We start from the raw sequence: 12,020 nt of genomic DNA, 5'->3' as shown, positions 1-12,020 counted from the left end.
ATCCCTTTTCTATCCACTGCTACCATTGAACCAATGCTCCTATCATACCACCACCCAATTACAATGACCCTTGAACCATTGAACCAATGCTCCTATCAGACCACCACCCAATTACAATGACCCTGACGATCCAAGACAAAAATATTTCCAGGTAAATTTGTGGCTTAGACTCGGCACTGCTCACATCGGAAGTTGTTTTTAAAGACATCCATGGGTGCAAATGCAAATTTTTCTAGAGATTGATACACCTGACGCAGACCCACTTACCCAATGGGAGGCCCATAAGTGTCTCATGCGAGGGAAACTCATCTCACTTAAAACATCTCACAGAAAGGCCCAACAAAAGACAATTACAGACCTATTCAACATGATTAAAAACCTAGAACTTGTCCACAAACAATCCAAAGCACAGGAAATATATCACGATCTCACCCAATATAGGAAACTTCCATGTGAAGAGTTAAACTGTAAAACGCAACACAAATTTGTCCTACACCAAAAGCAAATATTGCCCCAAACCTATAAAGAAGATGCCCTTCATTTAGAAAACCCCATCTCAGAAGATGAACTTAAAATGGCAATCAAACAGCTTAAAAATAGTAAAAGCCCCGGCCCAGATGGGTTTACAGCTGCCTATTACAGCTGCCTAAAACCTTCACGGACACCTTATCCCCACACTTTAAGACCGTTAACTCCTTAACCTCATCCACTCTCCCCTTCCATAGATTGCTGGAAGCCAAAATCACAGTGATCCCGAAGAAGGAGAAAGACCCTATTTCAGTTAGCAACTACAGGCCGATACCCTTACTTAATGTTGATATAAAAAAACTGTATGCCAAAATTGTAGCCACTCGTCTTTTACCTTTATAGGGAAAGACAAAGTTGGCTTTATCCCTGGAAGAGAAGCCAGGGACAACACGATCAAAGCCCTGAATGTACACCATTGGATTACAACCCATAAACAAGAAGGATTTTTCCTATCATTGGATGCAGAGAAGGCATTCAACAGGCTGGCATGGGACTACCTGGGAGCAGTCTTGAGACACATTGGTCTTCCCCATAATTTCCTCATTCAATGGAAGCATGACCAGATTAGATGTCTTGGGATATACCCAACAACAAAGCTTTCAGACATTCTCAAAAAATTACCAACTCATCCTCAAAGCTATTGCAAACAACCTAAGTGGAACAAACCTCATTTTTCCAGGTTTAGCAGAGCAGCAATTTTAAAGATGAATATACTTCCCCGCATTTTATATATTTTACAAACCATCTCCATTAAGCTCCCCCTGACCTTCTTTCAATTATACAAACGATTATGCATTAGATCCCTATGGAGACAGAAAAGACCTAGAATAACCTACGAACAACTGACGAAACCCAAAACAAAGGGTGGCATTGGTCTCCCGGATCTTAAGAAATATTATTGGGCTTGCCACCACTCATTACATGGCCACTGCAAAGACTAGGTTGATCTCGAACACTCATTTTCCCCCTTACCACTGCGATCATTGCCTTGGACCTCAACCCATCACACCCCGTGGAATTTGAAAGATCACCCTCTCATTAACCCGACACTCCGTTGTTTTAAAGAAACCTGCCGGAGGCTTCACATCTCATCCAACCCCGGACCCCTCACATCTGTAAAACTCAACCCAGCCTTTCCTCCTGGTATGTCCAACACAGTTTTTAGCAGATATTTGGCAACACACAGATTCTAGCCCATCACTTTTTCCGAATGGGTTTACTGCTAGAACTCAGTAATCCCATTCGGAAATGGGTCCAGCTAAAACAGAGAACAATACTTTTTCTCTCTGGACATATCCTTAGAGAAGCTGATCGTGACTCCTCAGTCTCTCGTCCATTCATCCCCTTTGAACAGCTATGCACTCAGTCTGCGCCCCAACAGAACGTGATCTCCAGTATCTATAACATACTCTCCTCAGCTCGATGAAATCTAACAAAGCGTGTTTAAAGTGGGAAAGAGACCTACAAACAGAGATGACGGAGGCACAATGGGAGCACATAGCTACACTAACAGATAAAAGGTTCTCTCAACGCCAGGAAAACAACTATAAACGCCTAACTCGCTGGTACAGAACCCCAGTAATTCTCAATAAATACAAATCTGCCTTCTCTGATAAATGCTGGAGATGTTTCAGGGAAATAGGTACGTTATCACACATAAGGTGGGCTTTCTCCCTGATCCAACCATTCTGGACACAAATCTGAGAACTGACAACGTAAATCTCCATATACGCTTTAGAGCACACCCCAAAACAGTTTCTCCTCCACCACTCGGACTTGCCGACACACACCAATCCAACCCTTGATAAATGCATCCAAAATCTGTATCCCTCTCTATTGGGGATCAACCCGTGTTCCGAACATTCCTGAATGGCTCAAACGAGTTGCGGAAATGGAGGAATTAATCTCCATAGCCAAGGACTGTCCAGCCAAATTTTTACATACATAGGCTTGCTGGACCCACTTCCGCACCACAGATAGATACAAATCACTGATAAGCCAAACTCATCCAGACCCTACACCCCAAGACAATTGTGACTCTTAATGACTCTACTCCTACATTTCAACAGCTATCCCCATCAAAACACGGGACATAGGGCATGCCACCCCTAAAAAGGCAAGATTGAGGGAGGACCCTTCTCGAGATATCAAATCACATATCCAAAAAATTTTCAGATTAAGCTACCCTATCCATCTTATACCAATCCTTAGGGAATGGTGGCAGAGACTCGGAGGTACATTATTATACCCCCAACCCTGACTATATCCCCCTCCCCCCTTTTTTTCCCCCTTTCTCCTCTCCTTTCTCCTCTCTCCTCGGGTTTACATCTTGAACCACCCCCTACATCCAATAGCGCTCTATATCATTAAACACCGATAGTCGACCAACTCTGGTCACATGGTATGTAGATGAAAAATCACGCTCAAATTTGGTTGCCGTCATACCAACTTGTGGATTCCCAATTCTATCCATGAAACACACCCAAAACTATATTAGCACCAGACAGAAGAATTCTTATTGTAATAAGTATTGTAATTTAGCAAACTTAACATAACCAAACCTTATATCTTATCTAATATTCACTTTGTTGACTTTTGATGCTATTGATGCTTGCCTGTTCTGAACAAAATTGTTATAACATTTATTGCAATGGATAATATTGCCTCAGGCACCTTGTTAAAGAGCCTTCTTTTCTTTACCAATAAAAAATTGTGGAATGGAATAAAAAAAAAAAAAAAAAAGTAAAAGAAAATCCCAATTTTGGTAATAGAGGGGAAATTTTCCAATGGGGACATTAGTTCTGGTGACCTGGGGGACCCCAAGGAATTCCCTTAATTTGCCGGGATTTCATTTCACTTCCTGAGAATGAGGCTATGGACAGGAAGTGAAGGGAAATCTCCCCAATGGGACACAGATGATGAAAAAAAATCTGACAGGGGTTATAACCCTCCCTTGCTCTATCCAAAATGAAAAGTTTTGCCTATAGTTCCATTTTAATATCAGATCTAAGAAATTTGTTAATCCAGCTACCACTGCAAATTACCAGACTTGCAGTTTGAATGGGCTGCACGGTTAATGCTCAGCATATTCACAGTTCATTCATTCTTCCTCTACCTTTGTAACAAAATCTCCCTAATGGCCCATACACATGATCAGAAAATTGTAAAAAAAAAACAAAAAAAAAAACGCTTTCAAAGCAATGGTACAATAATCTGACCGTTAGTACACAGCTTTTAAAGCGGGATTCCGGCCTGAAAAAAAAAAATTAAAAGTCAGCAGCTACAAACACTGTAGCTGCTGACTTTAAATAAGTACTTACCTGTCCTGGGTGCCCGCTATGTCGGCCGACCAAGGCCGACCCGTCCCTCGGCTCCCGGCACCGCCATCCTAAGTAAGGGAAACCAGGCAGTGGAGCCTTGCGGCTTCACTGCCAGTTTCCTGCCGCGCGGCACTCCGCTCTGTGAATGGCCCTGTGGTGTTCTGGGAACACACACAGTTCCCAGAAGACAACGGGGCTGCTCACCGAGGAGAAGAGCGCGCCGCGGAATAGGAAGAGGCAGATTAGGAAGACTGCCTAGCAATAAGGGTTTAGGTAAGTTTAATTTTTTTTTTTTTTTTTCAAATGTTTTTTTTTATTATTTTTTTTAGGATTTTTGGTGATTTTTTTTTTTTTTCAGGGTGGCCCTCCACCAATTCATGCAAAAACAGATGGGACAAGCACAAAAAGGTTTCTCATATGATACCAGATCATATGATTTTTGTTTAACCACTTCAATACAGGGCACTTATACAACTTCCTGCCCAGACCAAATTTTCAGCTTTCAGTGCTGTCGCAGTTTGAATGACAATTGCGTGGTCACACAACACTGTACCCAAACTAAATTTTTATCATTTTGTTCCCACAAATAGAGCTATCTTTTGGTGGTATTTGATCACCTCTGCGGTTTTTATTTTTTGCTAAACAAATAAAAGAAGACCGAAAATATTGAAAAAGATAAAAGTTTTGCTTTTGTTTCTGTTATAAAATTTTGCAAACAAGTAATTTTTCTCTTTCACTGATGGGCACTGATAAGGCGGCACTGACAAGGCGGCACCAATGAGCGGGCACTGATATGCGGCACTGATGGGCATAGATAGGCGGCACTGATGGGCACTCATGGCACTCATTGGTGGCACAGGTGGGCACTGAAATACTGCAAAGATGGGTTTTTATGGGTGGCACTGATAGGCGGCACTGCTGGGCCCTGATAAGTGGCACTGATACATGGCACTGATATGAGGCACTGATAGGCATCCCTGGTGGCACTGGCAGTGGTAGGCATTGTGAGTGGGCACTGATTGGCAGCTGCCTGGGCACAGATTAGTATTTCCCTGGGGGTCTAGGGGGGGCAGTGTGGATGGCCATCCTGGTGGTCCTAGGCGGCATGATTGTAGTCCTGGGCGGGATCCGAGGGGGGGCTGTGCTGATAAACAATCAGCACAGACCCTCCCTGTCAGGAGAACAGCCGATCGGCTCTCCTCTACTAGCGTCTGTCAGACGCGAGTGAGGAAAAGGCGATCACTGGCTCTTCCTATTTACATCATGATCAGCCGTGATTGGACACGGCTGATCACGTGGTAAAGAGTCTCCGTCAGAGACTCTTTACCTAGATCGGAGTTGCGGTGTGTCAAACTGACACATGGGCATAAAAGGAGAAAAGGGCACAAAGCTAGTGGAAGACTGTGCTGTGAAGACATTGCATCTGCCATCTGCTAATCATGGGTGTAATGCTCTGCAGGCTCCAACGAAAAAAATAAAAATAAATGATTGCACATTCTTTTTTATTTGCATAAATATGTGCATTCATTATTTTTGTTTTGAAAGGTGAAATTAGGCTTTAAAAATTGAGAAAGTCTATTATGCAAAAGGTTTTTATTTACAGTGCAATAATCTTAGTGATATCATGTGGAAGCCCTTAAGCCCTGTACACATGGGCAGAATGTCGGGAGACATTTTCCGGTACAAAAAATACCAGCCGACTTTCTGCCCGTGTGTATTGTAAGTCTGTTAGGCCAGGTTCTGTCAGAACACATCAGTGGAGGAAATCACTTTGCTAAGCTTCCGAGGGGAGCAGACAGTTTTTTTCTTAGGATAACGTGTGCCCGGCTTTAGAAATGAGGCTCAACTACATTTGGTTTTATAGCCTGTTTGTAGACTGCATTAGCTTGTAAAATATGCATTTTAAATGTTATCTGCTGAATAACTGCACCCAATAGCAATGCCAAATGAAGGGAGGGAGATACAACAAAAGTAGGGCAGTAAGAGACTAGAGGACTTATACTGCAGCCTGCAGTTCACTACGCCCAAAGGTGATATCCTCAGGACCTTTTACATCTACTTGATAGAATCTGGTAAAAGTATGGACTGAAGACCAAGTTGCGGCCTTGCAGATCTGAGCCATGGAGGCTTGGTGATGCACTGCCCAGGAAGTAATAACAGCCCTGGTGGACTGCGCTTTAATAAGAAAAAGGTGGAATTTTCCTTTTTAAACCATAAGCTTGAACAATCACTTGACGAATCCACTTAGAAATAGTAGATTTCGACGCTGCCTGTCCTCTTTTAGGACCGTTTGGCAACACAAACAAAACATCTGTTTTTCGAATCTGAGCGGTCACCTTCAAATAGACCTTGACTGCTCTCACCACATCAAGAGACTGTAGTGACCTTTCTTCCACAGAATGAGGTTCTGGAAAAAATGAAGGCAGAACAATATCCTGGTTTAAATGAAAACCTGACACTACCTTCGGAAGGAAATTAGGATGAGGCCGTAATACAACCTTATCCTTATAAATGATCAAATAAGAAAGAGCAGCCAACTCTGATACTCTTCTGTTTCTGTAATACCGATGGGACTAAATTTAAGTCCCAAGGGTTCAGGGGTGACCTAACTGGAGGATTAATCCATGTTACCCCTGAATAAAGCTACGAACCAGAGAGTGTGAAGCAAGTGGTCATTGAAAGAACACCGCTAAGGCAGACATCTGGCCTTTAATAGTACTCAAGGCCAGCTTCATTTCCAATTCCATCTGCAGAAATTCAAGGATACTACCTATGACATATTTCCTGGGGTGCCAACCCCTGGATTCACACCAGGAGACATATGCCATATGTCTCACACCAGGAGACATACGCCATATGACTCTGGAGGCCGGCTTCCTAGCATTAACCAAAGTAGAAACTACTGAAGCTGACAGCCCACGGTCTTTCAGAATGTGGGTCTCAATAGCCAGACCGTTAAATTTAGCATTTGTAAGGTAGGATGGAATACCGGACCTTGCGAGAGAAGGTCTGGCCATAGTGGTAGGGTCCATGGGTCCCCTACCGCCATCTTTATGATCTATGCAAACCAAGATCTCCTTGGCCACAAGAATCACCTCCTTCCCTTCCTGCTTGATCCTGCGAAGAAGGCACGGAAGCAGTAGAACAGGAGGGAACGCATAGATCAGTGAAAACTGATCCCACGGAAACACCAAGGCATCTGTTCTGCATGCCATCGAATCCCTTGTCCCTGCCACAAGGTTGTCGATCTTGTGTTGAACCTGGACGCAAACAGATCGACGTCCGGAATTCCCCATCTTTGACATATCGACAGAAAGATGTTGGGGTGAAGAGACCACTCTCCCAGGAACAACTGTTGGCGACTCAAGTAGTCCCCCTGCCAATTCTCTATCCCTGGAATGAAGATTGCTGATAGACAAGGAATGTTGTCTTCTGCCCAAGACAGGATACGATTCACCTCTCTGGGCCACACGACTTCTCGCGCCCCCTTGGTGATTGATGTAGGCCACTATTGTGGCATTGTCGGATTGGATTCTGACAGGACAATTCCGTAATCTGAGCGTCCAGGCCTTCAGGGACAGGCGTGCTGCCCGAATCTCTAGAATATTGATGGGCAAGGTCATTTCTGATTTGGACCATTTTCCTTGGACAGATGCTTCTTCCAGGACTGCTCCCCAGCCCAGAAGGCTGGCATCTGTTGTTACCACCCTTCCAGGTAACTGGTAGAAAGGATTTTCCTTTTTGAAGATTCTTGGATATCAACCAATTGAAGCTCTGACGCACTTTGGGGGATAAACGCATTGGGAAGTCCAGAGCTTGGACCTTCTTGTTCCAAGTTGACAGGATACGGTTTTGCAGCAGTCTTGAATGAAACTGGGCATAAAGAACGGCCTCAAATGAAGCCACCATCTTTCCCATCAATTTCATGCAAAGTCGAATAGAAGGATTCTTCTTTGCTTTGACCAACTGAATCAGTTCCCCTATGGAATTGATCCTTTCCTGGGGCAAAAACACCCTCTTCTGAGCTGTATCTATGAGTAGACCCAAGTACTGCAATCTCCTTGATGGTTTTAAGGAGGATTTCTCTAGGTTGAGAATCCAACCTAGGTATTCCAGGTAGCTGACTGTGGTGACCAAACTTTGGTTTAAGCGGGCCTCCTGACTGATCTATCAAGAGTAGATCGTCTAAGTAGGCTAGTACTGTTATACCTTGAGCCCTTAACCTGGCTAAAGGAGGAGCCAGGACCTTTGTAAACACTTGAGGTGCAGTAGCTAGATCGAAAGGTAGAGCTACGAACTGAAAATGAAGATTTTCTATCTCGAAGCATAGAAATTTCTGGTGAGCGGGAAAAATAGGCACATGGAGATAAGCATCCTTGATGTCGATTGACGCTAGCAGCTCTCCACCTTGTAGAATGGAGACCACTGATCGGATTAACTCCATGCAAAAAGAGTGGAAAATCAAAAACCGGTTTAGATCCTTGAGATCTAAAATGGGTCTGACATCCCGGTTTGGTTTTGGTACCGTGAAAAGGTTTGAATAAAACCCTAATCCTTGCTCTTCCAAGGGGACCACTGATATCACTCTTTGAGACAAGAGATGATCCAAAGCTAGAAAGAGAGAGACTTAGCTTTTGCTGGATCTCTGGGAACGTTTATTCTGAGAAAATGAGGAGACAGGAATTCTCGGAACTCTAGTTTGTAACCTAGAGATATTGAGGAAGCCACCCATCTGTCTTGTTCCTGCAAAACCCTTGAAAACTGCAGAAGTCTTCCCCCACTCGAGCGAGCGGCGCCCCTTCATACAGAGGTTTTAGTATTTTGTTTTGTGGGTGTCCTCCCCCCAGGGCCTCTTTTGACCCTGGGACTGACCCTGAGGTTTACCTCTTGAACCTGATGGTGGAGTCCATCATGACTGCCTGGAGGCTGATGCTCCTGGCACTGGAGAAAACTGGCTCGTCTAAAAGAAAAACGCTTAAACTTCTTCTTACCTGGTAAAAGGGAACTTTTTCCATTAGAAATTCTTTGGATGTACTTATCCAGATCATCTCCAAAAAAACGTTCTCTGTGAAGTGGAAAACTGGTCAAGAGCTTTTTGCATGGCACTTCGGCTGACCAATTTTTCAACCATAAGATTCTATGCATATGTTCCAGCCATAGCATAAGCCGTGAGGCCTGGAGAATAGAATCTTTCATAGCGTCTACTGTAAAACACAACGCCTCTAATATCCCGGCCAAATCTTGGGCCTGCTGATCAGGAATAATTTTGAGTACCTCTATAAACTGGTCCTTTAAGTATTCCTTCAGTATGCGATTAAAGCAAAAATTTTTTGCTCAAAGCCTAAAATGGTTGAGGAAAAAATATATTCAGTAATATATACAGGGGATGCAGTGTTAAGAACAGCTGCAACACCTGACGCCCCTGATGGCTCAATCTGACCAGCCATATCACTCTTTTTAAGATGGTTCCAGGCTTCTGTGTGACTGTAGAAGTCCTTCTAGAGCCCTTTTTTGAGGTGCTTTTACCACTCCTTTTGACCATAGCCGGTGCACAAAGCAGAGGTACTACCAGAAGGAATACAACCACTGCTTGAGCAATAGTCCAAGCCCTGTCGCTGCTACTGGTGCTCAGCCTGATGCAAAAGTAAATGTGTCAAAAGGAATGACTGTGTTACCAAACCTCTTTCATGCCCCTCTTGCTCTTGTGTCCACCCGCTGCTTAGAGGACGCCAATGCCGTGCTAAGCCCCGCCCCCTCCCTTTTTAAAGAAAAAGAGTTTTCCAGCGCTAGCGCGGGCCTCTGATCCTATGGGATCTTACAGAGAGGGGAGAAATGGTGAGGAGAGCCTGGTAGCCGCCCAGTAGTGCGGCGTGCTGTTCGTTTTTTTTTTTTGTGCTTCTTCCTCGTAAAGAGGGGTAGCAAATAGCACAGGTGGGGGGCATCTGGTGGGGAGGACGCCCCCCCCCAGACTTACCGGAAGACTGCTGCTGGCTGGTGAAAACGGAAGCTGCTGCTGCTCAGGACACATTGTGAGCTCTCTGAGGAAGCATGAGAAGGTATGTGCTCTATACAGCCCTCAGTGGTGACACATAAGCATGACAACATTTACTAACTTAAAGGAGACATTAATAAGAAAATTCAAACATTTTCTTAGAATACTCCACTTACCTTAACCCGCCGCAGGGTTTTCTGTGGTAAAACCAACAGACCCAATCTTCACCCTTCATGGTGGGTTCCGTTAAACCTTCAGGAGCTGGGGATCCTTGAGGAATCCCACAATCCTGAACCTGTAATAGCACCAACGCCAGTAAAACTTTGTGGCCCTACTACCAAAAGTACTGGATCCCGGGTCCAGCTCTCTAAAAAGAGAAACATTACAAGTAAAAACCTTGTTTCTTTGGACAGGAGGCCCAGGTACCATTCAATTTGGCCTAAAAGACACTTTGAATGGATCCGACTGCATGGCTAGCCCCAGCAAGGATTGCTACAGTGAAGCTCAGCACAGCACATTTTTACTAGTGACCAACACCTTAGACACTGGCAAAAAAACAGAGGTACTCCCAGTAGTGGGAGGGGTTATATAGGGAGTGCACTTTGTCTTAAGGTGTGCCAGTGTCTATCACCTGAAGGTGGCCTATAACCCACATAGTAACTACTACGGCTCTGTGTTCCATGATGTACGATAAGAAATAGATACAGCTTAAAGGAAATAAGATTCACTTACCCTTTTCAGTGTCTGACTTTATTGTAACTAAAAGAGAAAGAAAACAAAAAAGAATTAGATTTGTCTTACCATACAACATGAGAGGAAAAAGCATTGAAATTTCAACCAAAAAATCCAACAGCTGTAATAGTCAATTATATACTGCCAGCTCATATACTTTGTGTTATAGTGATGAGAACCTCCTTCCCACAATGCACAGCCGGGATTCTGACTAACCAATCAGAAAGGCCTTGGCAGTGCCAAGGGAAATGGCAGGAAGCACAGTAAATACAACTCTGAAAGCCTCAGTTGATATTTGCAAAACTCTTTTAGGCTGTGCTACAGGGACATAAAGTATGATCAACAGCTTCCAGTTATCTGCTACAACCCATAGCTTGATCAGCTTTTTTCCACAAGTTCACTTAAATATTCAAACATACACTCACACTTATTAAGGACTAGAGAAAAGCACAGAGACATGTGTCATGCAGGTTAACGTACACAAGCATACATGTGCATTACACTGGGAGCACTTTAATGCCTATTGCCAATCCTATACAATATGCAGATAATTACACCTCCACACTAAACATTTTCAAGTTTGATTTATAATATTAAATGTGCTGCTACATAAGAGCCTCTTGGGATGTCTGCAGTGGTTTTTTAGCAAGTCTAGTTAGTTCACAGGTCAAAATCACCTTCTTGGAGTGTGGGGTAATATTCCAGTAAGTGCTCAGTGTGTATACTAAATATCTAAATATACATGTACTGTATATAGGTCTAGGTTTTGACATTCACAGGCTTGTAGGAAGTGGTGTACAGCTTTAATGTAATATTTTAGCTAACCTTCAAAAGCTGAATGATATACTTGTCATAGAGGATAATACTATGGGAAATCCCCATGTACACCAGACACTGCCAGGTTCCCACCCCCTGCATACAATATGTAAGAAGTAGCAAAGTTTACTTCTGTCTTCTGTGTTTGCTACTCAGCAGGATTAAGTCAGGCCATTCATATGAAATGTTTTTCACAGAGTACTACAGTAAATATAGGATTTGCAGTTCAAATGAAATAGGTCATTACAGCTGCAGGAAGACCAGGTACGGAGTCGGGTTGGCTGTGCATAGAGGAGATGGAGGAACATCCAATCCGTTCCCCATCTCCTCTTTGAAAAATGAGGCTGCAAGCGAAAATAATTTTGTCACATGCTTCCTTGGCTGGTATCTGTGTCTTGGAGGGCAGAGAAGGGATCAGGGGTATAACAGACCCATGATCCCTTATAAAAGAGTATCTGCTTTTGCCCAAAACCACCACAAGGGATTTTGTTCATCCCTTGTGACAGCAATAAAGTTGAATAGAAAAAAATTGGAAAATAAGTGAAAAAATGTAAATAAAATAAATAAATTAAAACATTTTTTAAAGCACCCCTGTTCCCCTGTGCTCACACACAAATGCATACATGCATGTA

General features: G+C 43.5%; 1 protein-coding gene across 3 annotated transcripts in view; it reads right to left on the bottom strand.

Moving 5' to 3' along the window:
- ZDHHC20 (zDHHC palmitoyltransferase 20) overlaps window positions 1-12,020 on the bottom strand; it is a 158,586-nt gene that overhangs the window by 100,429 nt on the left and 46,137 nt on the right. For all 3 annotated transcript variants that reach the window (XM_073613446.1, XM_073613445.1, XM_073613447.1), the window contains exon 2: window positions 10,573-10,599. In XM_073613446.1, the coding sequence (XP_073469547.1) occupies window positions 10,573-10,599 (27 nt within the window). The remainder of the gene's footprint in view (window positions 1-10,572; window positions 10,600-12,020) is intronic.

Source organism: Aquarana catesbeiana, linkage group LG02 (genome assembly GCF_042186555.1).
Source record: "Aquarana catesbeiana isolate 2022-GZ linkage group LG02, ASM4218655v1, whole genome shotgun sequence".
Lineage (NCBI taxonomy): Eukaryota > Metazoa > Chordata > Amphibia > Anura > Ranidae > Aquarana > Aquarana catesbeiana.
This window is presented reverse-complemented; position numbering and strand designations above follow the sequence as displayed.